At 36.0% G+C, this 27803-nt stretch overlaps 2 protein-coding genes and 1 non-coding gene across 5 annotated transcripts in view; all 3 read right to left on the minus strand.

Annotated features, from left to right (window-relative positions):
* The window catches only part of LOC110450038 (cell cycle control protein 50A-like), a 28417-nt gene extending 21888 nt beyond the window's left edge, over window positions 1–6529 (minus strand). The window contains exons 1-2 of one of the 3 annotated variants that reach the window (XM_021497258.1): window positions 6361–6528; window positions 3541–3654 (exon numbers count right to left, since the gene is read on the minus strand). In XM_021497258.1, the coding sequence (XP_021352933.1) occupies window positions 3541–3654; window positions 6361–6373 (127 nt within the window). In that variant the 5' untranslated portion in view covers window positions 6374–6528. Of the gene's footprint in view, window positions 1–3540; window positions 3655–6360 lie in introns of all 3 variants that reach the window. The other 2 variants (XM_021497260.1, XM_021497259.1) reach the window with 2 other exon arrangements.
* Window positions 5701–5773, minus strand: Trnar-ucu. Its single transcript has one exon. It is a non-coding gene; the product is annotated as a tRNA-Arg (tRNA).
* Window positions 6530–16855: 10326 nt separating the features above from the next.
* Window positions 16856–27803, minus strand: part of LOC110450041 (23 kDa integral membrane protein-like) — a 12101-nt gene continuing 1153 nt past the window's right edge. The window contains exons 2-9 of the mRNA XM_021497262.1: window positions 25552–25615; window positions 24424–24633; window positions 23747–23821; window positions 23150–23254; window positions 22681–22749; window positions 22179–22289; window positions 20880–20963; window positions 16856–18246 (exon numbers count right to left, since the gene is read on the minus strand). Coding sequence (XP_021352937.1) covers window positions 18184–18246; window positions 20880–20963; window positions 22179–22289; window positions 22681–22749; window positions 23150–23254; window positions 23747–23821; window positions 24424–24633; window positions 25552–25611 — 777 coding nt within the window. The 5' untranslated portion in view covers window positions 25612–25615 and the 3' untranslated portion in view covers window positions 16856–18183. The remainder of the gene's footprint in view (window positions 18247–20879; window positions 20964–22178; window positions 22290–22680; window positions 22750–23149; window positions 23255–23746; window positions 23822–24423; window positions 24634–25551; window positions 25616–27803) is intronic.

The following is a 27803-nucleotide window of genomic DNA, read 5'->3' on the forward strand; positions in this document are numbered from 1 at the left end:
GTTAACAAGTAATATATTTGATATAAGGTTTCTTTGTTAACAAGTAATATATTTGATATAAGGTTTCTTTGTTAGCTAGTAATATATTTAACTCCGTCGTGTATCGGTCGATATAAGTGTTTTTTTTGTTAGCTAGTAATATATTTGATATAAAGTTTCTTTGTAACTCCGTCGTTTATCGGTCGATATAAGTAGTTTTTTTTTTTGCTAGTAATATATTTGATATAAGGTTTCTTTGTTAACAAGTAATATATTTGATATAAGGTTTCTTTGTTAACAAGTAATATATTTGATATAAGGTTTCTTTGTTAACAAGTAATATATTTGATATAAGGTTTCTTTGTTAACAAGTAATATATTTGATATAAGGTTTCTTTGTTAACAAGTAATATATTTGATATAAGGTTTCTTTGTTAACAAGTAATATATTTGATATAAGGTTTCTTTGTTAGCTAGTAATATATTTAACTCCGTCGTGTATCGGTCGATATAAGTGTTTTTTTTGTTAGCTAGTAATATATTTGATATAAAGTTTCTTTGTAACTCCGTCGTTTATCGGTCGATATAAGTAGTTTTTTTTTTTGCTAGTAATATATTTGATATAAGGTTTCTTTGTTAACAAGTAATATATTTGATATAAGGTTTCTTTGTTAACAAGTAATATATTTGATATAAGGTTTCTTTGTTAGCTAGTAATATATTTAACTCCGTCGTGTATCGGTCGATATAAGTGTTTTTTTTGTTAGCTAGTAATATATTTGATATAAAGTTTCTTTGTAACTCCGTCGTTTATCGGTCGATATAAGTAGTTTTTTTTTTTGCTAGTAATATATTTGATATAAGGTTTCTTTGTTAACAAGTAATATATTTGATATAAGGTTTCTTTGTTAACAAGTAATATATTTGATATAAGGTTTCTTTGTTAACAAGTAATATATTTGATATAAGGTTTCTTTGTTAACAAGTAATATATTTGATATAAGGTTTCTTTGTTAACAAGTAATATATTTGATATAAGGTTTCTTTGTTAGCTAGTAATATATTTAACTCCGTCGTGTATCGGTCGATATAAGTGTTTTTTTTGTTAGCTAGTAATATATTTGATATAAAGTTTCTTTGTAACTCCGTCGTTTATCGGTCGATATAAGTAGTTTTTTTTTTTGCTAGTAATATATTTGATATAAGGTTTCTTTGTTAACAAGTAATATATTTGATATAAGGTTTCTTTGTTAACAAGTAATATATTTGATATAAGGTTTCTTTGTTAGCTAGTAATATATTTAACTCCGTCGTGTATCGGTCGATATAAGTGTTTTTTTTGTTAGCTAGTAATATATTTGATATAAAGTTTCTTTGTAACTCCGTCGTTTATCGGTCGATATAAGTAGTTTTTTTTTTTGCTAGTAATATATTTGATATAAGGTTTCTTTGTTAACAAGTAATATATTTGATATAAGGTTTCTTTGTTAACAAGTAATATATTTGATATAAGGTTTCTTTGTTAACAAGTAATATATTTGATATAAGGTTTCTTTGTTAACAAGTAATATATTTGATATAAGGTTTCTTTGTTAACAAGTAATATATTTGATATAAGGTTTCTTTGTTAACAAGTAATATATTTGATATAAGGTTTCTTTGTTAGCTAGTGATATATTTAACTTGTTTATTTTCTCTGTCGTTTTTCCTTATCATGCCCAATATGTATCCCTGCGGTATTTGTGCAAAAACTGCAATGGTGCTAAAAATGTAGCTTGTGAATATTGTGACAATAAACACCTATAAATTCAAAAACAAAACACAAATATAAACAGTTAATTACCTAAAAGCTGGAATCTCCTACTCTGTGCATCACTACTGTATTATATAAAATAAATAAATCCAGATAATTATTGTTTTCAATCTTTCGATTTCAAAATAATCTTTCATTATTAATTACATATTATGATATGTACTTATAACTTAATCAATGGATTAACAAATAGTTCAGTAATATGTATAACGTTATTTTTTAAACAATTAACAATTTCAATTGTTTGTAAATTGAGAATTCAATTTGATCAAATGATTATCATTTTATATAAAATTAACTGGGATCAAATTTATGTTTATGTTAACCATTATTATTAATTATGTACAACAAACTAATTAAACAAAAATTACGATTTTAATATATATATTAGAACATAAAATTAGAGACAGAAATAATACATACAAAAATATTGAAAACATAATGTAATTGTTTGAAATAAATGGCAATTAGTTAAAAATTAAATCATAAAATAAAATAAAATGGGCTCTTATGTAGAACTGCGTCCTCGTCGCAAAGCCCGTGGCTAATACTAATAGTTCTACAGTTAGGTCCGTACGAGTTACTTCCCTTAAGTAATGCCTGTTGTGAAATAGTTCGCATATTTTTATCAGAATATTTCTTATATTTCGGTACATTCTACTGTTATGATCGACCTGATATTTTGCACACAGTTTGGTAAATGGAAAATCTTTATGAATCCGAAAACAGAAGTAAAAAATATTGATTAACGAATTCTCGGGCGCGCGAAAACCTCCGTGGACACTCATTCCTCCGTGGACACTCAATCCACCCTCTTGAAAATAGTATTACTGACGTATTTCGGTACTTTCTACTGTTATGATCAACCAGATATTTTGCACACACCTAGGTAAGTTAACAATAGTTAAGAATCAGAAGAAAAAAGTGCAAAAAATCTAATAACGAATTCGCGGGCGCGCAAAAACCTCCGAGGACACTCATTCTTCCCAAATATGCATTTTTATCGACGTATTTCGGTACTTTCTACTGTTACAATCGAACTTAAATTTTGCACACACCTAGATATATGAACAATATTTAGGAATCAGAAGAAATAAGTGAAATAAATCCTATAACGAACTCGCGGGCGCGCAAAGACCTCGGAGGACACTCATTACCCGGAGGACACTCATTAGGGTGACCCGTATACTATAGTGTCGCAGATCATTTCCACAGGGGCTCGGTTTCGGCATACTTTCGGTTAATAATAAACCTATATCTCGGTACCCTCGTATTTAAGGTTTTAGAATGTGTTTGAACACTGGAAAAAGTGTTGCTGTTATTTTCTAGTGTATATAGGTTTATTATTAACCGAAAGTATCCCCCCGAAACCAAGCCCTTGTGATCACATTTCTATAAAATTCAATTGCGAAATCGACCTCAATTCATTTCGAACCAAATCTCTAAAAGCATATTTTAAGTGACGAAACCAAAACACAACTATCAATTTGTAAGTAACAAACAATGCAAGATGACCTCCTGCCAATATATATGGTCAATTTTTAATAAATATCTCAACGGGAATGCCAACCGATCTGACCAGTGTTTGTTGTTGTTATTTCGTTCCCAAGGTGGACATATTTTATTACACAAAAAACAGCTCAGTTTCGTTATACAGTGATACAATAGGTAATTGATCATATGATAATTAAATAGTGTATTGTAATATTGAATTATCGTGCGGTTGAAGTAATTAAAACACGTCAAACCTTTAGGTCTTCTACTCTTCACTTCCTCCATTTTGCCGGAATTAGACATTGACGTAGTAGCGCTACCTGTAGCAGATGTTGATGAAATCTCTAAAGGGGAGGTAAGTGGTCTATCTAAATGTGAAAAAATACCAGTGTTAATTAGCGTTGTGATTTAAAAAATACTATAAGTTCCGCTTAACATTATCTTCTCTTCGGTTGTGTTATGTCATTTTTATGTGTTTTAAAAACCCTTTCTGGAGTTAATTAAAAAAATATTTTGGTGTTCTGAAATTCTATACAGCATATGAGCCCAATAGCCATAGTCCAAGATTGCATGAGCGATTCACAGGCTTTCCATTCATTGATGAAATAATGAAAAATATTACGATTAAAAATGAGTAGTCAGATTCAAGTTGCCAGGCTTGATTTTTTAAAATGACTAGGAATATCTTGTTTATGTCATTATTGAACGAAATGAAATTGTAAATCGTGATTAACATTACATGTACTTTGTAAATCATATACAATCTTGACCATTCTGCGTCATTTCAACAAACCCATTTTTTTGCTCGTTTTCGGCTCTAACAGAACACATCTTAGCGTAACTCATCTTGTGAAAAAATAGCCTCAGTGATCCTCCAAAATGTTACCTATATTCACGGATTTAGATAAGATCTTATTCAGATCCGTGCTATGCTCAAATTTTACGTACCGTCCAATTTCCAAAACACATAGAGCTATTACATTACTTTTAACGTTAATCTCAAACTTACTATATAGGTAATAATAACAGCCGAATTTTTTAATTCTATCAAAAACGCACATGACATTCCTACATCGATTTGCCAATTCCAACATGTTGCTGCATCTAGCATAAGACAGATTCTCAAAATATGTATAACCTATAAATAATTGTCCAAAATCACTACACTCACTAATTCTTTTCAGATTTCTGAAAGATTTTTCAAACGAAACTAATCAAATTTTCACATCCTATGAATATATATTAAAAGGTATCTCCTGGTTATTTCATTCTACTTTTTTTATCAAAAGTCTTCTATATAGTGTTGTTGTCGTTTAGTGAAGCTTTCTTTTCAATCGCAATTCAAATGGGAGACAATTCCACACTAAGCCCAATGTGAAGCTAAATAATCCGGCCTCTGTATGTCGTTATAGAGTTTGACAAGATTATTTTGTGCAACCGATTATATGAAGTTAATCATTTATTAGGGCTGCAACGATATATTGTACCGTATCGTATCGTGATACTTTCTTAATTATCGTTTCAAATCACTAGTTTTCTTTGTCTGTATCGCGATACACTAACAGTACTGAAATCATCAATCTTTTTTGAGGCCCTCTGTGCAAAAGTATTAGACATGAAAATATGTTTTGACAGCAATTTACGATACACATATGACAAATCTGTAAAATCCTGCACTCAATAATTATGAAGTTGACCTGTGACCTGTGAGCAGATATGTGTATCGTGATACGTATCGAGTCGTAAGCATTACACCACGATACGCATCGTACCGTGAGATATGCGTATTGTTACAGCCATGTCATTGATTAGTATATATTCTATGACTTTTAATGTATTTTTTCTGTTTCACTATACTTTAGGTGCAGTACCCTACTGTATTCATAAAGGCAGCACAGACATTTTCTTAGAGATTCTAGCTTGGCATCTTGATACTATTCTCCAAACCTCATCTTCTTTCATATGCTGTGATATGATTTACCTTTTATTTTGTTAATATTTCACATGATTACAAGCACGAAATTGTTACCTAAGTCCTTGCTACTATAGTATACATAGTCTATAATCTCAGGTTATTGGCATTATGTAGAATTCGATTATAGTTTCCTTAGTTGAAGTTGCTTTGACAATCTTTGTTAAACATGCAACTGCACCAGGATACATTTTTGATTTGTTGTGACCAACTTAACTTTTGTCAAGAGCTATCATTTTTAACCCATCTTGTTCAATTTAAGATTAAGAAGTCATATATATATTTATTTGTAACACAACGTAATTAGTTAGTCTCACAATTTCTATATATAAACAGTTTCGATGCCATGTTTTATTAATTTCAATAAATTTTGTTTCTTAAAGCTTCAACTGAAAAAGAAAAAAGAAAAAAAAATCGAGGGAAAAAAAAAGAAAAATATAAGCATCCCCGGCGGGATTCGAACCCGCGGCCTCTGGATTAGAAGTCCAGCGCGCTATCCGCTGCGCTACGGGGACCTGCATATCTGCCTGACTCAATAAATCTGCCAGTTTCTTCAGCTCAACAAAGGATTAAATTTAGACGAGGAAGGACCTTTATTTCAATACAAGGCGTGTTAAATGGAGTGTGTTATCAATGTTGAGAATACATCTCCATTTGTAACTTAGTATTAAGTATTCGAATGCCACAACAGAAACGTATAATAACATTAATTATGGACTGACTCTAAACAACGCGTCTGGACCGGCTCAGGGCAACAAAAGAAAGGCCTGAGCCTTGCTAGCGTCCGACAAGTTCATCGCTGATATAGTTATTAGCATTTTAGACAGTTTAACTTGACATTTCCAGCAAGATTGTTGTAGATCTAGATATGGGTGCTTCACGGACTTTGTAACCTAATTCAATGGGCACTTGTACCAGAGACGTATAAAACGCCTCTGCTTGTACCACGGAATTAGATTAGTTATCTAGGTCCGTGCTTGTACCAATAGGTTACTATAATGTCTACCATGCATGGCGTGATGCAGAGGCCTATACGGCGACAATTATAGTAGTATAATACTAACTTAGTGTTCTACAGATATATATGGATTAAGTAACTTACAATTGGACGCCATGGATGTCCCTGCTGTCACCCCTGTAAAAGACAGAACTTAAACACTCTACCACGACTGCAACTGTGGTCTGTTTCCTTTATGTTTCATTATATGTAATATAGTGCATAACAGGTACACGGAAGTTTTCCTGCTCACTACGATCTTGTAAGGTGACACCGTCTTCACTCGAGGATACACGTGATCGCACTTCAATAGCAAAATGTATATACCGACGTGTGAATTTAAGTTTATGACAAAAAATAAGATAAGAATTTCAAGTAAGTATCCAGGTAGGCAGATAATTGAAATTTGCATAGCGACCTGGAGATAGAGAATGGGTTTGTATATTCACGGAATAAGATTATCTAAGTCCGTGGTATATTAAAAGAAAAGACACATAGTAAAACCCCTAATTGATGGCCCTCGTTTCATTGAGTTGCCACCTCGCTTACTTTCATGCAACGCATTTCAAATACCTTTTCCCATTTTCTTAATCATTGTTATATGTTTCCTTCGATATATCGGCAAATCCCTTTATAACGCCAATATTAGGAATAACAAGTGACGATAGCATTGTGACGGAGCTTACTGGTTTGTCTTTGATGGCATATAGCTATGAAGTAATGCGCTGAAGTCTATTAAACAATTTATTGAGGTCTTTATCCAATGTCTGTCACATTACCCCACAGTTTCCATCTTTTACCTCAGTTTACTATCTGGTCTAGTGGGAGTGACCCCGTCCGCCATTTTTACACGAACAACGACAATGAACGTAAGATGTTTCTCACTATATTTTTTTGTATGTTCAAGCATAAACGAAAAATTTCAAGAAGATATTATTTAAGTAATGTTTTTTGTTCACTTCCTCTTAATGATTAACATGGATCGGCCGTATCAATCATAAAAAAGGAAATAAATAAAAAGCATCCTCTTGACAATTTTAGTCTGCTAAAATAGTATTGTTATGTTATGTCTATGACTTGACTTTGTTCCCTGTCTCCCTATGGAGAATCGGGCCATGGACAAGTCCTCTCCATTGTGTACCGTCGTGTGAATCTCTGGTTGCCTCTGCCCGCGAGTTAAAACCTAGTTGTTGTCTTTCTTTTTTGACAGTTCTCCTCCATGTTTCCTTTGGTCTTCCTCTTTTCCTCTTTACCTCAGGGGCCCAGTCGAGTGCAATCCTGAAATTCCTGTTGTTTTCCATTCTCAAGACATGCCCTATCCACTGCCATCGTATTTTCTTTACAATTGTGCTGATCTTTTAAAGTCCTGCTCTTTGTCTTCTTGCTTCAATATTCGTAAAATTTCTGGCCAATATACTCTGAGGATGGTTTTGATGCATTTGTGAAGGAAGGTGTCCAAGATTTCTTTTTTCGTCGCCTTTCGTCATCTTCCAGGTTTCACTCCCATATAGTAGTACTGATTGTACGTTAGATTGAAGAAGTTTCATCTTGGTTTTTCTACCGAATAGACTGCTGTTCCATATCGGTTTTAGGTTATGGTAGGCCATCCTTGCAAGTCCTAGTCGTCTTCGTATGTACTCATTGGTTCCTCCTGTTTGGATACTTGTTGCACCTAGGTATGTGAATTGTTCTACATCTTCTACAGCCGTACCATCTATTTCTATTGTTTGTTTGTTCTCATTACTTTACCTTTTGTAGCAGTTATCTTCAGACCAGTTGATTTTGCATGGGTGTTCAACAGATTGCTCTTTCTCTGTATATGATCTTTTGAGCTCGATAGAAGGGCTATGATGTCTGTGTAATCTAGGTCTTCTAGCACAGATGTGAAGTTCCATCTTATGCCAGTGTTGTTGCTCGAAATTGTTTTTCTCGTAATCCAGTCAATTACTAAGAGGAACAGAAGGCCAGACATGTAGCATCCTTGTTTCATTCTGGACTCGATGGTAAACCATTCTGATGTTCCCGCTCCATCCACTACTGCACATTCACTGTTGGTATACATGCATTTGAACACATGAATGATCTTTTCTGGGATTCCATAATATCTCATAATCTTCCAAAGTGTGTCTCTATGGACGCTGTCAAATGCCTTTTCGAAATCGATGAACAAAATGTAACGGTTGGAATTCCACTCAGCACACTGCTCTAGGGTGTTACGTAGGATGAAGATCTGTTCCGTTGTTCCTTTTCCTGCTCTAAACCCTGCTTGTTCGTCTCGCAGGTGCCTGTCTACTTCCTTTGTGATTCCTTAGTTGACGATTTTCCCCATTATCTTTGTTGTGTTTGGTATCGATGCCTCTCCAGTTTCCATAGCAGGTAAGGTTACCTTTCTTTGCCAACTTGATGATTAGCCCTTGTCTCCTATCATTTGGTACTTTCTCTGCATTCCATACCAGGTCTGTTATCTTTGATATCTGATCTGTGGCAATTTCTATATCTGCCTTAAGAAGTTCTACTGATATGTTATCTATACCAGGTGCTTTCCCATTCTCCATACTTTTTAAGGCCTGTCTAATTTTCCTCTTTCGATGGTGGTGTTACGTCGATGTCTTACACTTCTATTTCACTCATGTCAATATCTGCTGGTTCTGTTGGTTCTGGCCTATTTACCACTTCACAAAAGTGCGCTTTCCATCTTTTCCTCACTACATTTTCCTTTGTTAGTAGCTTTCCGTTCTTATCTTTAACACTGTTCGTTTGTTTGGTCTCTTATTGCTTAGGAGCTTTGTGATGTCATAGACTCCTTTCATGTTGCCGTTGTTTGCTGATGTTTCTGCTTCATTTGGCAGTCCGTCTAGCCATTATCTTTTCTCTCTCATCTTTACATTTTTGTCGGTGATCCTATATTGTTCTCTTAACCTTACCTTCACTTTTTCTGATCTTGTCCTATCAATTTTCTCTTTCAGTGTTCTTCACTTTTCCACTTCCTTCCAGCTGTTACCACTTATCCAATCCCGGTTTCTCTTTTTTTTGCGCGATCCAAGAACGGGCTGATGCAGTCTCGTTGTAGATGTCCTTGAAATCTTCCCATTTTCTTTCCATCTCATTGTTGGTTTCATAATCCAGTACGCTGAATCTATTCCTTAGTTCCAGTCTGAAGCGTCCGTTGTTCTCTGGTATTTTGAGTTTGCATGTTTCATATCTGTTGGAAGTTGATGGTTTCTCACCAATTTTATGAAGCTCGAGTCAGGTCTTAATGACTACAAGGTTGTGGTCACTTCCGACATCTGTGCCCCTGTGTACTCTGACGAGTACTGGCCATTGATTGCAACATGGTAAATCTGATTGTGATATTTTCCGTTTGTTGATGTCCAAGTCTGAAGGTGATATTTTATGTGGAAACATTGTTGTTACTATGAATAAGTTATTATTTGAGCAAAAAGAGGAAAACACGCTTTCCGTTGTCATTACTTTTACCGTGAAGTCCATGTTTTCGAACAATCCCGTTTTCTCCATCTAGTTTAGTTCCAACCTTTGCATTCAGATCTCCAGCTACTATAGGTATGTCATGACGAGTTATTTGGTCTATACACATTGAAAAATCTTAAAGGCTTACGTAAATCAAAAGCTTCTAAGTGAAGTACACAATTTGATATTATTATTCATTGTTATATGTTGTCGGTGACTGTTAAGCTCTGTTATATGTTGTCGGTGACTATGTTGTCGGTGACTGTTAAGCTCCTTTATATGTTGTCGGTGACTGTTAAGCTCCGTTATATGTTGTCGTTGATTGTGAAGCTCTGTTATATGTTGTCGGTAACTGTTAAGCTCTGTTATATGTTGGCGGTGACTGTAAAGCTCTATTGTATGTTGTCGGTGACTGTTAAGCTGCGTTTTATGTTGTCGCTGACTATTAAGCTCTTTCTTATGTTGTCGAAGACTGTTAAGCTCTGTTATATGTTGTCGGTGACTGTTAAGCTCCGTTATATGTTGGTGGCGACTGTTAAGCTCCGTTAAATGTTGTCGGTGACTGTTAAGTTCCGTTATATGTTTTCGGTAACTGTAAGTTCCGTTATATGTTGTCGGTGATTATTAAGCTCTGTTATATGTTGTCGGTGACTGTTAAGCTCTGTTATATGTTGTCGGCGACTGTTAAGCTCCGTTAAATGTTGTGGTGACTGTTAAGTTCCGTTATATGTTGTCGGCGATTGTTTAGCTCCGTTATACGTTGTCGGTGACTGTTAAGCTGCGTTTTATGTTGTCGCTGACTATTAAGCTCTTTCTTATGTTGTCGGTGACTGTTGAGCTCCGTTTTATGTTGTCCGTGACTTTTAAGCTCTTTTATATGTTGTCGGTGACTGTTAAGCTCCTTTATATGTTGTCAAAGACTGTTAAGCTCCGTTATATGTTGTCGGTGTCTGTTAAGCTCCGTTATATGTTGTTGGCGACTGTTAAGCTCCGTTAAATGTTGTCGGTGACTGTTAAGTTCCGTTATATGTATTCGGTGAATGTAAGCTCTGTTATATGTTGTCGGCGATTGTTAAGCTCTGTTATATGTTGTCGGTGACTGTTAAGCTCCGTTATATGTTGTCGGTGACTGTTACGCTCTGTTATATTCTTTCGGTGATTGTTTAGCTCTGTTATATGTTGTCGGTGTTAAGCTCTGTTATATGTTGTCGGTGACTGTTAACCTCCGTTATATGTTGTCGGTGTTAAGCTCTTTTATATGTTGTCTTTGACTGTTAAGCTCTGTTATATGTTGTCGGTAACTGTTAAGCTCTGTTATATGTTGTCGGTGACTGTAAAGCTCTTTTGTATGTTGTCGGTGACTGTTAAGCTCCGTTTTATGTTGTCGCTGACTATTAAGCTCTTTTTTATGTTGTCGGTGACTGTTAAGCTATGTTATATGTTGTCGGTGACTGTTAAGCTCTGTTATATGTTGTCGGTGACTGTTAAGCTCTGTTATATGTTGTCGGTGACTGTTACGCTCTGTTATATGTTGTCGGTGATTGTTTAGCTCCTTTATATGTTGTCGGTGACTGTTAAGCTCCTTTATATGTTGTCGGTGACTGTTAAGCTCTATTGTATGTTGTCGGTGACTGTTGAGCTCCGTTTTATGTTGTCCGTGACTGTTAAGCTCTTTTATATGTTTTCGGTGACTGTTAAGCTCCTTTTTATGTTGTCGGTGACTGTTAAGCTCCGTTATATGTTGTCGGTGTCTGTTAAGCTCCGTTATATGTTGGTGGCGACTGTTAAGCTCCGTTAAATGTTGTCGGTGACTGTTTAGTTCCGTTATATGTTTTCGGTGACTGTAAGCTCCGTTATATGTTGTCGGTGATTGTTAAGCTCTATTGTATGTTGTCGGTGACTGTTAAGTTCCGTTATATGTTTTCGGTGACTGTAAGCTCCGTTATATGTTGTCGGTGATTGTTAAGCTCTGTTATATGTTGTCGGTGACTGTTAAGCTCTGTTATATGTTGTCGGTGACTGTTACGCTCTGTTATATGTTGTCGGTGATTGTTTAGCTCCTTTATATGTTGTCGGTGACTGTTAAGCTCCTTTATATGTTGTCGGTGACTGTTAAGCTCTATTGTATGTTGTCGGTGACTGTTGAGCTCCGTTTTATGTTGTCCGTGACTGTTAAGCTCTTTTATATGTTTTCGGTGACTGTTAAGCTCCTTTTTATGTTGTCGGTGACTGTTAAGCTCCGTTATATGTTGTCGGTGTCTGTTAAGCTCCGTTATATGTTGGTGGCGACTGTTAAGCTCCGTTAAATGTTGTCGGTGACTGTTTAGTTCCGTTATATGTTTTCGGTGACTGTAAGCTCCGTTATATGTTGTCGGTGATTGTTAAGCTCTATTGTATGTTGTCGGTGACTGTTGAGCTCCGTTTTATGTTGTCGTTGACTGTAAAGCTCTGTTATATGTTGTCGGTGACTGTTAAGCTCCGTTATATGTTGTCGTTGACTGTTAAGCTCTGTTATATGTTTTCGCTGACTGTTAAGCTCTGTTATATGTTGTCGGTGTTAAGCTCTGTTATATGTTGTCGGTGACTGTTAAGCTCTGTTATATGTTGTCGGTGTTAAGCTCTTTTATATGTTGTCTGTGACTGTTAAGCTCTGTTATATGTTGTCGGTGACTGTTAAGCTCTGTTATATGTTGTCGGTGACTGTTTAGCTCTGTTATATGGTGTCGGTGACTGTTAAGCTATGTTATATGTTGTCGGTGACTGTTAAGCTCCGTTATACGAAGTCAGTGTCTGTTAAGCTCTGTTATATGTTGTCTGTGACTGTTAAGCTCCGTTATATGTTGTCGGTGACTGTTACGCTCTGTTATATGTTGTCGGTGATTGTTAAGCTCTGTTATATGTTGTCGGTGACTGTTAAGCTCCGTTATACGTTGTCGGTGACTGTTAAGCTCCGTTATACGAAGTCAGTGTCTGTTAAGCTCTGTTATATGTTGTCGGTGACTGTTAAGCTCCGTTATATGTTGTCGGTGACTGTTAAGCTCCGTTTTATGTTGTCGGTGACTGTTAAGCTCTGTTATATGTTGTCGGTGACTGTTAAGCTCTGTTATATGTTTTCGGTGACTGTTAAGCTCCTCTATATGTTGTCGGTGTCTGTTAAGCTCTTTCATATGTTGTCGGTGACTGTAAAGCTCCGTTATATGTTGTCGTTGATTGTTAAGCTCTGTTATATGTTGTCGGTAACTGTTAAGCTCTGTTATATGTTGTCGGTGACTGTAAAGCTCTATTGTATGTTGTCGGTGACTGTTAAGCTCCGTTTTATGTTGTCGCTGACTATTAAGCTCTTTTTTATGTTTTCGGTGACTGTTAAGCTCTGTTATATGTTGTCGGTGACTGTTAAGCTTTGTTATATGTTGTCGGTGACTGTTTAGCTCTGTTATATGTTGTCGGTGACTGTTAACCTCCGTTATATGTTGTCGGTGACTGTTAAGCTCCTTTATATGTTGTCGGTGACTGTTAAGCTCCGTTATATGTTGTCGTTGACTGTTAAGCTCTGTTTTATGTTTTCGGTGACTGTTAAGCTCTGTTATATGTTGTCGGTGACTGTTAACCTCTGTTATATGTTGTCGGTGACTGTTAAGCTCCGTTATATGTTGTCGGTGACTGTTAAGCTTTGTTGTATGTTGTCGGTGACTGTTTAGCTCTGTTATATGTTGTCGGTGCCTGTTCACCTCCGTTATATGTTGTCGGTGACTGTTAAGCTCCTATATATGTTGTCGGTGACTGTTAAGCTCTATTGTATGTTGTCGGTGACTGTTGAGCTCCGTTTTATGTTGTCCGTGACTGTTAAGCTCTTTTATATGTTGTCGGTGACTGTTAAGCTTTGTTATATGGTGTCGGTGTTAAGCTCTGTTATATGTTGTCGGTGACTGTTAAGCTCTGTTATATGTTTTCGGTGTTAAGCTCTGTTATATGTTGTCGGTGTTAAGCTCTTTTATATGTTGTCGGTGACTGTTAAGCTTTGTTATATGGTGTCGGTGTTAAGCTGTGTTATATGTTGTCGGTGACTGTTAAGCTCTGTTATATGTTGTCGGTGTTAAGCTCCTTTATATGTTGTCGGTGACTGTTAAGCTCTGTTATATGTTGTCGGTGACTATTTAGCTCCGTTTTATGTTGTCGCTGACTGTAAAGCTCTGTTATATGTTGTCGGTGACTGTTAAGCTCCGTTTTATGTTGTCGGTGACTGTAAAGCTCTGTTATATGTTGTCGGTGAATGTTAAGCTCCGTTATATGTTGTCGGTGACTGTTAAGCTCAGTTTTGTGTTGTCGGTGACTGTTAACCCCTGTTATATGTTGTCGGTGACTGTTGCTCCTTTTTATGTTGTCGGTGACTGTTAAGCTCTGTTATATGTTGTCGGTGACTGTAAAGCTCTGTTATATGTTGTTATATGTTAATTTTCACATTCCTGTCTTGGTTAAGCGACGGATCGCCCTGCAAATTTGACAAATATCTTTGTCTGCACTGTCGTTATTACTTCTTTGCCCATATATATCTATTTAAGGACGGAATTAATTTATCTTAGTCTTAACATATGTTTGCAAGGACCAGTGTTATTCGGGAATCTAGCGTTATACTACTTCTTTGACCTATACATACAGGTCACATGTTGTCACTCCAGCGTTCGTCCCAAAACTGCCCGACCCAACACCATCACACTAAATTTTATTATTTCTCACACTCGGACCACACACAATATTCTGTTCCCAAGACCAGGTAATTTCTCAATCAACATCTCTCCCCAAATCTCACATCCAATCTGTCAACATTGTATTTGCTCCATTTATCAAACCATTTCACTTCATTTAAACTTCACTCCCTATCTTAGAACAAATAAACAATCTCGGACCCTCTCCAGTCACCCTCTGATTTACACAGCTGGCCAGCTCTGACACTCGCCCTCTTATCATCCTATTTATTCTTAATCATTGACTGTCTGTCACCCTATCTAATTGTTTTCTCCTCTCACTTTCAAAAAGATAGCACTCATATATGCTAACTATTTATTAGTACTTCATTACGAATATAGTCAAGTAAAGACTGTTTATTTGAGTGTCATATATCAAAATTACGCTGATACACTTTATAAGTACATAATTACATGGCACAAAACATATGGTTACTTAACAGGGATCAATCATCTTATATAAGATATTGTTTGGTTTGTTTGTGTCATTTAAAGACGTGCAAGGTTTTGGTTTTGGAGGGAAGCCTGAGTTATAGAGGCGTAAAACTAGCGACCTACGGCCAGTACCTGGTGACTGCTCCACGTAGGCCTTGAACCCGCGACCCAGGGGTGAAGGGCTAGTGATAGCAGAATGTCAGACGCGTTAACCACAAATAATCATAACGCGCTAACGTGTTATTCACTTTGTCTGCAAACACGGAACAGAATGCTATTTTATGCTTAAATATTCTCATCGCGTGTTTTATGGCAGTAATTTAAGGAGTCGCGGTAGGCTGACATTTTGCATGGATTCTCTCCCCCATATGCTCATGTAGTTTCTTGGAACACCCTAGGACATATTTCGAGTGTGATCTTACTGAAATTTATAAAAAAAAAACTACTATTATGCAACACAAAAATCACCTCTGCTGTCACATTAATAATTGTTTTCAGGTGGGTGAATTCAAAGAGGACACACGGACAGGGTTGCCAGTTGTAACAGCATCAAAGAGGACACACGGACAGGGTTACCAGTTGCTGCAACATCAAAGAGGACACACGGACAGGGTTGCCAGTTGTAACAGCATCAAAGAGGACACGCGGACAGGGTTGCCAGGTGTAACAGCATCAAAGAGGCCACACGGACAGGGTTGCCAGTTGTAACAGTATCAAAGAGGACACACGGACAGAGTTGCCAGTTGTAACAGCCTCAAAGAAGACACGCGGACAGGGTTGCCCGTTGTAACCGCATCAAAGAGGACACGCGGACAGGGTTGCCAGTTGAAACAGCATCAAAGAGGACACAGGGACAGGGTTACCAGTTGCTGCGACATCAAAGAGGACACACGGACAAGGTTGCCAGTTGTAACAGCATCAAAGAAGACACGCGGACAGGGTTGCCATTTGTTACAGCATCAAAGGGGACACACGGACAGGGTTGCCAGTTGTTACAGCATCAAAGAGGACACACGGACAGGGTTGACAGTTGTGACAGCATCAAAGAGGACACACGGACAGGGTTGCCAGTTGTAACAGCATCAAAGAGGACACACGGACAGGGTTGCCAGTTGTGACAGCATCAAAGAGGACACACGGACAGGGTTGACAGTTGTGACAGCATCAAAGAGGACGCACGGACAGGGTTGCCAGTTGTAACAGCATCAAAGAGGACACACGGACAGAGTTGCCAGTTGTAACAGCATCAAAGAAGACACGCGGACAGGGTTGCCATTTGTTACAGCATCAAAGGGGACACACGGACAGGGTTGCCAGTTGCTATAGCATCAAAGAGGACACACGGACAGGGTTGCCAGATGTAACAGCATCAAAGAGGACACACGGACAGGGTTGCCAGTTGTTACAACATTAAAGAAGGACATTGTGGCTGTAAAAGCAATAATTAACTTAATTCAAGAATGATGGTCGTTATACTAATTCCGAGATAGCTCATATAGGCAGGAAACATCACATTCTGACCAAGTTCTTGAAATTTTAGGAAATATGTGCCCATTTCATCCTCAAATTGCTGACATCTGAACAAAAAAGGCCAAACGGTTGAAATGTTCTATTGAAAAAAGTGTTTGTCAAGAAATCAAGAAAGGCCATTGATTGCCATACGTATTAAAAGCACCAAGAATGTTTTGTCTTCCTGTTTCCTTTACTAACGAAAATGCTCCCTGGGAAACGGTATGCCTCTTGGAGTGCCCTGGGTAGTGCAATTTTTCAAGTGTCTCGTCAGTATACTAATGGGAGTCTACAGCGCAGCGATTGCGAAATTGCGTTTCTGCTCAGGGGGATACTTCGAAAGATCGAACTATGTACATCATATTTGCGATTTATGTTACTAGTGACTGAATATATTGAATGACCCTCGTACTAGCTATGAACTATAAAAGAAAGACAACGATTCAAAGTTTAAAGATGGGATTTATTTAAATGAAATAACACATATTATCATAAAGTCTACAATATGTACACAGTACAATCATAGATACATCAGTAGTTAGGACGTTAGTGACGACCACCGGTAGTGACCAGTGGTGATGACCACTAGTGATGACCACTAATGATGAGCACCAGTAGTGACCAGTGGTGATGACCACTAACGATGACCACTAATGATGACGTTAATGATGACCACCAGCAATGACCAGTAGTGATGACCCGAGTAGTTACCGGAAGTGAAGACCACTGATGATGACCACTAGTGATGACCATCAGCAGTGACAAGTGGTGGTGACCACCACTGATGACTCATGGCGGGAACATATATAACACTTATAAACACAGGTGGGTACATTTGACGGTACAGACACGATATCACTGTATTTGTTTCCAATTTTAAAATATCGTCATTAACAAATACGGGTGCGGTAATGCCAATAAAACATTAACACCAATAACAATAGGGAATACGTTTAAATTAAACAATGCCGCCTTCTCGTTTTTCGTTACTTGATTCGTGGTCAAGTGCTGATGTGGAGAAAACTAAACTAGGAAACAGTAATATTGTCTTTCATGTTCGCCAATGTTTCAACGATATTCAATAATGAAAATGATACAAGTACTGTATTTGAAAGATGAACGTAACACACACACCCACACAGTATGCCAAAACTAAATTTCACAGCATCATACAGCTGTAAACATGAGTGATCGTTGAAGAATTAGACACAGTAAACCACTTTGCGGTTATGCTCCATATACGTTTGTATCTTCACAGAAAGGAATAAATACTAAAGCACGTTTGTAAACACTTCATATACGATTTGATTAACGAATGGCGCATCTTCGATATCCAGGGGTAACACTTACGCTCTGGATGTCGAGGATGTGATTGGCGTTACTAGCGAAAGACAGAAATATTATATTATAATTCTTAATCAAATTTTGCCGAGGCTTCCGACACAGCCAAGAGATTACGAGTCATTCACCCCACTACACATCTGGTTTGCTCGATCAGAGTTCATACTGCAAATTTTCGGACAAATAAAATGTGAAAAGTATCACAGTGCATTTTGGGAGCATGCTCCTCTATAAACGGTTTTCATTTACGTTTTTATCACACAAGCAAATCTATTGATATCAACACAACAAGTGTATTTTAATATTGTCCTTTTTATATATCACGCTCCAGGGTGACGGTGTTTTAAAGTCCTCGCCCTCCATCCCTCGCGAGAGACCACGAGAAGGCACTCAAACACATGTTGGTTATTGTTCTATTTTGAGCTGTTCCTTCCTAAGCCATATGTTCAACTGACCCGTCTTTGCACGTGACACAAGCCAAACAAATTCCAAACAACTGTAATGAGAGTAAATAAAGTCATATTTAATATATGTATCTGATGTGTTAAAGTAGTTCAGCTAATGTTGTGTGAAACGCAATCTCGACAGCTGTGCGGAAATGAACATAATATTGCATTAATATTACATTAACACTCACCATTTCACTTTTACATTGAACCCTTTAACAAGAATCTTAATGCTGGCGGACATATTGCATACAACCTCTCACCAATATTTTACATAAATCGTAATATTGACATATATATCACCAAGAGTCGCTCATCAAGGTATTACATAAGATATATAAAATATATTCCTTATGCATGAACCCGTCCTCGACTCGACACTCCAGGATTACAAAATCGGAAGCACGCAGTAAGCTATTTGATTGGTTTCATGTAAAAATAAATCTGACCAATCGGTAGGCTGATACCTGTCTTTTGAAGATTAAAAAGGACCGAAACCCGACTTCAAAGCTGGTAAATTGTACCGTTATGCTGCTGCGTGATCCTTGCAATGTTCACCAAAGGATCAAACTAGTCTATTTGACTCATCCACAAGGTGGCGCGAACAGAGCCTTCGATTTCGTCATGACATATTTCCGGGATGAAGAGAACGTTAATAAACGTAACCTCTAGAATTTCAGGGTTGGCATGAACCTTGTAACTGACAAATACATCGCAGTACAGTCACGCACTAAGGCATTACACGAACCATATTCGCAATGCATAAAGTTAAGTATATAATTGTTAGTACTTCGTTAATGCATTATTGGAAAATGATTAATTAATTAATTAAAATATTTGGGATTTCAGTTTAAATGGCTTTAGTACAAATATATATATATTTTCTTAATAAAGTACTTAATTAAATCAGCTCATCATTGAACCGCCTACCTTTCCATTACAAAAGTTTATACAGTAAAATTGTTTTGGAGTTAGAGTTTGAAATCAAGGTGATAATTACAGAAATTGTTATGCATCAGATTATCAGGACACGAAAAAATAAATATTTTTCACATAATTACAGCAAAACCATGCCATACTGCTTTCATTTGTCAAGCAACATGTTGTCATTATCATGGTGTTGTAAGATATATTGAGCGACGCATATATCAACAAAAAGGAAAAAGGACCTTGAAATATGTTTGCAATAGTCTGGGTAGTGTTATATCGAAGTTCCATAATGTGTAGTCTTTAATTAATTTTTAAGCAACAAATAATTTGGTTCAAAGACACAAAAGTGAAAAGTACAACAACATCTATTATTAGGAGGAAAAAAGTAAGAAAAACTTGAAATATATTGGCCGTATGCCGGGTGGCATTATGGTCGAGTTTTACTGAACGTAGTTTGGAAATGTGTGGTTCAGATTCAAACTTAAAGAAAAAAAGATACAACCGAAACGTGCGACCTTTCCTTAATAATAAATCATGGCAATAACATGTAATAATTGATTTGTAACAACAACAACAACAACAAAAGGGGCGGAAAATGTTTCTGATACTTACGTATAGTATTGGAAGCTATAAGGAATTCTTGGATAGTTAGGTAAAATATATCATATCAAAACAGGTCACTCCATTCTAATTCATGCGCCACCCTAACCTAGTTTCCCACCTTCCATGATAATATAATACCAAGGAATACGAAGCAACTATTTTACCAACATAACAAATCCCCGCAGACAACAAAACAAAGTTGTATTTACTGTAAAACGTGCAAGAATAATTCCAGCTACAAGGTAACGGCTAATCTAAGAGACTAACAGTACATGCATATGGTCAACCACCTTATTATGTGCACTAATCACTAGAAATACGAAGTAAGGGGGCACCTGTTTAAAAACTTAGCAAGTTGACCCAGAGAGTCTAACAAAGTAAACATTCTACTGCACAATATGGTAATTTCATCAGTTATGACATCCTCAATACTACAGGGGTTACGCTCACTTTCGCTCAGTGGTCCCAGTTAAAAAAAACCTGACCAATCGCTAGGCTGATACCTGTCTTTTGACATTTACACAGGAGCGACACCCGACTCCAAAGCCAGTCAATTTTACCGTTACGCGACCGAGAGATTCTTTTGATGTACAACAAAGGATCAAATTAGTCTTTTCGTCTCGCCCATAAGGTGGCACACTGAGACTTTGATTTTGTTATGACATATTCTAGGGACACAGAGAGCGAAAGTGAGCATAACCCCTGGAGTATCGAGGAAACAGTTAGTTCTCATCAGTAGTACTGTTGATACAAGTAATCCGGAATATACGTAGGATGTAGCGAAAGGAGTTACAACTGCTCCACGTGACCATTTAATCCATAAACATCTAAAACCAATGACACGATATTATTCAAATAAACACTTTTTGTATCAACAGAAACTAATGAATATAAAAGTTTCTTGTTATATGCAAAGGAAGTATGTTTCCTATTTGGGACCGATTTCTGAATGTAACTTATCAAAATTTTCCTGTTTAATCGTATTTCTGAATATTGCTTATTAGTGAATCGCTTGATTTGACCCACTTTTCATGTTACTTATCGAACTTTCTTGTTTGGAACTAATTTCTGAAGTTTGCTTATCGGACTCCCCTTTTTAGTGTTACCTTTTGTTTTAAACCAATTTCCTACTGATTTCTATTGTACTTACCGGAAACATTGCGATTGCGATAGCCAGGCCTATGATTAATGTAAGATGACTGGACAGCAGATCATTAAATTTCGGGTAGCATCCCTATAAAAGAAAAGAAAAAATTATATCATGCAATCTGCTACTCTCTAAACGAGGCATTTATTGTACCAATCGAAGAATTTACTTTATTTATAGCTTAAATGGCTCATTTCTGTTTGCGGTTATATGGCCATTCATTAAAAAAAGTTGGTTTGAGCGGTGAGGTTTAACGTTGGAGAGGAAATTGAGTAATGCACTTTTCTTTGGTTTGAGCTTTATGAAATTCAATCGCTTTTCCTATGCTTTGCATATTTCATAAAACGAATCTGTTGTTTTCCAGAAAACATTACCTCCTTTTTCAGTGTTTTACCCTTTCAAATACAGTCCAATTCTGTACAATTAAATTTGGTCCATGTGGTGTAACATAATTGTAAATAAATTGATATCAGAAGTACACTGTTCAAACGGTCGAATTAGGTCGTCGACGCCTAAGAGGAGATATATCATTATATATAACTAAATGATTACCTGGTGTAGGTATCAGTAGATAATACAGTTGACTTAACTAGTCGTATAGATATACAATTGTATGTAGATATTATACATAACTGTTCACATATATGTATACAACAAGCTTGATTTATTTGGTCACATATTTACGAGTATATGTTAAATTTCGTACAGATATGTAAATATTAAACTTGATTTACCTGTTCGTACATATAGGGTGTATATACAACACGTGAATTAACAGATCGTACATATTTTGTCTATATTTTACGCTTCACTTACTTAGTCGTACAGATTTACCAGGTATCACAAATACTCCTGACTTACCTGATAGTATATCATTTTGTTCCTCAACTCTTAACACTTGACTTACCTGATATACAAATTAACAAGGTCCCACAGTAACACCACAGTTACCTGATATACAGATTAACAAGGTCCCACAGTAACACCACACTTACCTGATATACAGATAAACAAGGTCCCACAGTAACCCCACACTTACCAGATATACAGATTAACAAGGTCCCACAGTAACACCACACTTACCTGGAATTATAGTATGTGTTCCTCAGCTCTTTACGCTTGGCTAACCTGGTCGTACAGATAAACAAGGTCTCATAAATACACCAAACTTACCAGGTATTATATTAGTTCCTCAACTCTTTACGCCTGATTGACCTAGTTATACAGATTAACCAGGTTTCCCTAATACACCTGAATTACTTTGTGTCATTGATGTTGCTCAACACCTTACACTTGACTTACCTGGTTGTATAGGGAGGTGTAAGTAGCACCCTTTTTCCCTGGTGTTTGTGCAGCCTCGGTTTGGCAGATGGTATCATTGGTTGCTGGGTTACAACACGAATTTGGCACAAGCTAAAATAAATTTCAATTTTATAAAATTTCTTTTGATTAAACAAATATGGAATATTTAATGAAAAGATCATAATGTCATCTTCCTCGAGGCTTGGATCTGTTTCCGTTTTTATAATACGGTATTGATACATCAATCATATTTATTTAATATATTAAGCAGCTTTCTTTGTGATATGGCTAAATATATTCTACCATCTGGGCCAAGAAGAATGATAATCATGAGTTCATTGAAGTTATTTCACAATTTTAAATTTATTTGTTTTTGTATTAGAATTTTATCCAATACTGAAATGACGTGATTTGAACGAAATGCGTTATGACGTCATGGGAAAATGAAAACAAAAATGGTCTTACATAAGATCGCTTGCCCTTGATTACGACAATTACTTACCTGGGTTCCAGAGAAAGTGACGTTGTTCTTGGCGTAATCCGCATAATTTTGTATACCACAACAGGAAAACTGAGGAAAATGAAATACATATCAATACACTAGAGTTTACGTCACATATAAAAAAATAAAACACTTATTGGTTGTGCAACACGAATCTTTCCACGAATCCTTCCTTATCAACCTGAGGAAAATATTTAGAAACACTAGCGTTTATATCAATTGAAATCTTGTATTTAAGATATTTCTTTATGTACAATAGTTTAACATTTATAAACAAAGTTGTCGAAAGTAATAGCAATTTAGATTTTATCCTGATAAATACCACCCTTTTTGGAAACAGCATCATATCTACAGCCAGCTTTCGCCGCACCAGACAAAAATCATCTTAAACCACAAGTTATCTTACTGCTACGGACAATGCTATCCTATTATATAAAATAAAGGGATAATTTGTTGACTATTTTTGTACCAGTTTCTGTACTTCGTCCCATGTTTTGGTGACTATGTCGTTTGCGTTTTTGGGTTTGTAGGTCTTCAATGTGCCGGTAAGAGCATCATCCAATTCATCAGAAATCTGAAAATCAGTTGACATACGATGTATAATTATACCATAATGCTTAGAAAAGAAAAACAGCTTTACATAATTAAATGAATACAAATAAACATATCAACAATGTTCCAACACGTGTTCGGGTTTTGCCCTTCCAGAGGCAGTGAATGGTCCTAAACATCCATAGTTGAAGACGGAATTGTTTAATATTTACACATGGATGTGAGATAGAATTGTGGTTTTTCCTCCCTGATGCTTGTTTAAGCATGGATTTAAGCTTGCATTTAGGTTTCAGGTATACATGAGACATGAAATAACGAAAGAATGAACACACGTTCTCACTAGACATTGTTCCCTTTCGGCATGTTTAACACTCAACAAGCATACACCAAAGGTAAGGCAACCATTGACCATTATTTTCCGATTACTACGAATGTGTTTCTCCCAGAGGATATCCAAGGGTTTGTGTCAGCTCGATATTTATTTTCAGGACTACATGTCCTTATTTGTTCTTACCTTGCCTTTGAAGACGGCTGCCAATATACCTCCCGAAAGTTCGCCAATAAAAATGATAGTGACAAGTCCTATATACTGTAATAAAAATAATAGCATTGTATTTATCCTTACTCCAGCTTAATTCACTCACCCCTGAAATTTCATAATGAACCATTCCAACCTTTGAATTGGAAGAGTTCAAATGTGTCTTCAGGGGTATATGAGTTAAGGTATATAATAAGCTAAGCGTATCTCAAATTACATCCAAATCTTACAACTTCAAGAACAATAACACCTGAGCTACTGTGATGCATTTCTGTTCTCAGATAATTAATGAAAAGCACATAAATTGCAATTACTCCTTAGCTGGTGATTTTAATTCACTAGAGTGTTAGCACAAACAAATATCACATAGTAAAAGGGACAACCATAGCGTCAACATACAAGAAACTAATGAGAAACCCAACGGATAACAAGGACAGGACTGAAACCACAAACAACCTAAAAATAACCCAAATCACTTGGGAACGGGGAAGGGTTTCCAGTAGCAAATGTTAAATAGTGTGCCTCCTTCAATTCAGGAAATATGAAATCCCTAATGACAACTATAAAGTGTAGATTCAATCAAGACAATGAAGCCATTTATCAAATCTGTTAAGAAAAAGGGAGGGGAATCACTGATACACTAATATACGTACAATCCCGAGGAAGCATTTGTTCTTCTTAATCCCTCCGACACAGCCAAATACCCCTATGGCCAGTACCAACACTCCGAATATGATAAGGATCCACCCAGCAGTGGACAGGAACTTGTCACTGGCGTCCAACTCTATCAGCTTCTGGACGTTCAACAACTGTGGGTCTGCTTTCACCCAGATTCCGGCCCCAAGAACTCCAATACCGAACAACTATGATATAGATAAGAAAGGTTGATTTAATGCAAATAACTTTGTTCCGAAACTATATCACTCTTACTTAGTACAGAAAGGTAAGATCAAGGTATATTGATATAAACATATTACTATACATGTACACTTGGAATTTTTGCCACAGATATATTTGCCCTCCGTAAATTGGCGAAACAGGACGAACGTTTTTCTGGGTGAAATTTCCCCTTTTAGTAGTTATGTAACATGTTTACGACATACAATATATTTGTAGGACCAGTCTACCATGACTGGAATTCGCGAGTTTTCTTTTTTTTTAACACGGCTATATATGTTGCAGAAAGTTTTGCAAATTAGGGACACTCTGCTTTTGTTGCTATTGTGTTACTGTCTGGAAATTTGGTAAACTTATAAGTATTGCTCGAAAGTGTCACGTTACTTATATTCATGTTAGAATTGATCAGTAAAAAATTCACATATTTCATAAGGACAAAAAGTGATAACCTTGTATATGCTGAATTCGTGACGTAATAATACACATGATATCAGCAGAGATATCAATAATATGATCTAGTACATATCATGTTCGAACAAGTTCCGTCAGAGCTCATGCAAAACAGCTCATCCAAGTCTACTCATCCATTATGAAGAATCATCTACATTCTCATTTATAATACATGCATCAATACATACTTATATTAAATGTTTTCAATACGGATTATCTGGGGAATTTAAAATGAACTCATTGTTACTTGGGAGATATAGAAATCAAAACACAAACACGTATATATATGCTGACGTCATGTAAGTATATCTGTTGCAACGAAATACATCAATGCATATGTCTCGCTGTTAGCTGAACGAGTATTATATATATATATAATTAATAAGTATATATCAGAATGGATATCAAAAAATGAGCTAATGCTGTCAACTTACCACAAATATGACATTAAAGGCCACAAAAATGAACCTGGCGAATCCTTCACATATCCCCATAGTGCTGGAAAACACAAAACATTATCGCTTTATTCAGTGTAGACTTACTACTATAACAGTCACCTTACCGGACCAGATGTCGTTGTAACACCATCACACTACTCTGATTAATGAAACTCTCAGTGAAAATCTCTGCCAAGTGCCTCAGGTTCCAAGGTTGATATTGTTACTCTGTTACCACAGTTACCGTACTTTTTATCAATGATTACGTTATCATTTGTAATGTTTAATTAGATTATATAATGGTATGCAGCAGTTGTATCAATGTTGACAACAAGGACTCTTTATACATGATTTATTAAAGCCTTGATTACCAGACTTTACACATATACTTTTAGTTCGATTTTAATTACTCCAAAACATATATACATTAATTGTATTTCATGTTTTCTTCCTCCAGTGAAATATTTGCCCATCACTAAAACATATAGGAATATATCTTCACATAGTTATCACTGATGAGGTTTATATAAATATTACAAATAAGAAACCATTGGGTACGAATACAGTAGATTTAACAGTGGCATCGTCTCTAGGCCTTTCACCTATTCAGAGGCTCCTCATGGGGACAAAAAAAAGCAGGTACACTTGTATAACAATATACGTACATTTTACTTTATTATATTCGAGTAGCATATTATCCTTTATTGAACAATAATTATTATATAAACATACTAGACTGGCCATCGTTTCTAGAATATTAAATAATGAAAAAAAACTAACTCTTATAATTTTGATCACTTGGATCTCTGATTCTAACTAGGGGGAGATAAGCTAGTAGTAAAATGCAGTCGAGAAATTCTTCATAAAAACTTAGGGGCTGGTGGCCAGTCTATAAACATACAAGCAGGCAGTAAATTGTAGTGCCCTTATCTAACGTTACATACATAAACCCATGACCAGGTAAGTTAAATAACAGACAGTATATTCATCCTTAGTACAGTACATGATACTGATAAAGATAGCTGTACTGCTGTTATCGGCCTCCTGCTTTGACGAGTGCGAGATAAGTGGTATCTTGTTCGTTCGATGGCTGACACGATATTGATAATACCCGGTATATTTATTTCAAACGCCCATTGTTGTATTGTATACTTATTGTAAAACAGTAAATGTGGTATACTTCTTGTAAAACACTAAATGCTGTAAACGTTTTGGGAAACACTAATTCCTGTAAACATATTGTAAAACACTAATTCCTGTTAACGTATTGTAAAACATTTATTGCGGTATACTTATTGTAAAACACTAATTGCTGTTTATTTATTGTGAAACACTAAAAGTTGTATAATTATTGTAAACATTTATTGCTGTATACTTTGTAAAAAAAAAAATATGCTGTAGGCGTTTTGTTAAACACTCATTGTTAAATACTTATTATAAATCACCAATTGTTAAATACTTATTGAAAACTACTAATGGTATACATATTGTAAATCATTAATAGTGTATATTCATAGTAAAACACATAATGCTGTATAATTATAGTAAACCACTTAATGCTGTATACTTATTGTAAAACACTAAATGTTATATACTTACTTAATTCACTTAATAATGTTATACACTAATTTTAAATCACCGAATGTTGTATACTATGAACTGCTGTATATTTGTTGTAAATCACTAGTGACTAATTGACGTAATTAAACTATGTCATGCTAATAAGTCATGTTAAGATAAATTGGATGATATTCAATGCATGATTAAATGTTATTTTGTTTATTTTCTATACTTCTGTATCAAATTCCCTATTAGAACATCGAGATAATTCTACTTTCAATTAGAATGTGCATTTCAAGATACTGACAGAGACTGTGTAAGGCTATGTCATACAATGGCAAAATGAGAGCATGATTATTTTTTTCAGAGCGGAGTTAATCAATCAGGTCTATCATTAAAAACACTTTGCAGCTAGAAATCCTCAACGAAAACAAATAGTCTATATTTCTTGATCTCGATGTCCAAACTACACTCAGTGTGTACTGATAAGTCGGGCCTTTCTCCACCACAAAATCAATACACGTCCTTAATGACCATAGCTGTTAAGAGGACGTAAAACGCAGACAAATCACATAATGAGAAATTCCTTGAACCCGTCTCAACATGACCAAAACTACCGGTTAGTTTACAATAACGATTTTCTGATCTTGAACTTTCCCTTTCTTGAAAGTAGCAGCCCTACCCCCCCC

The sequence above is a fragment of the Mizuhopecten yessoensis genome, unplaced genomic scaffold (assembly GCF_002113885.1).
Source record: "Mizuhopecten yessoensis strain PY_sf001 unplaced genomic scaffold, ASM211388v2 scaffold4947, whole genome shotgun sequence".
NCBI lineage: Eukaryota > Metazoa > Mollusca > Bivalvia > Pectinida > Pectinidae > Mizuhopecten > Mizuhopecten yessoensis.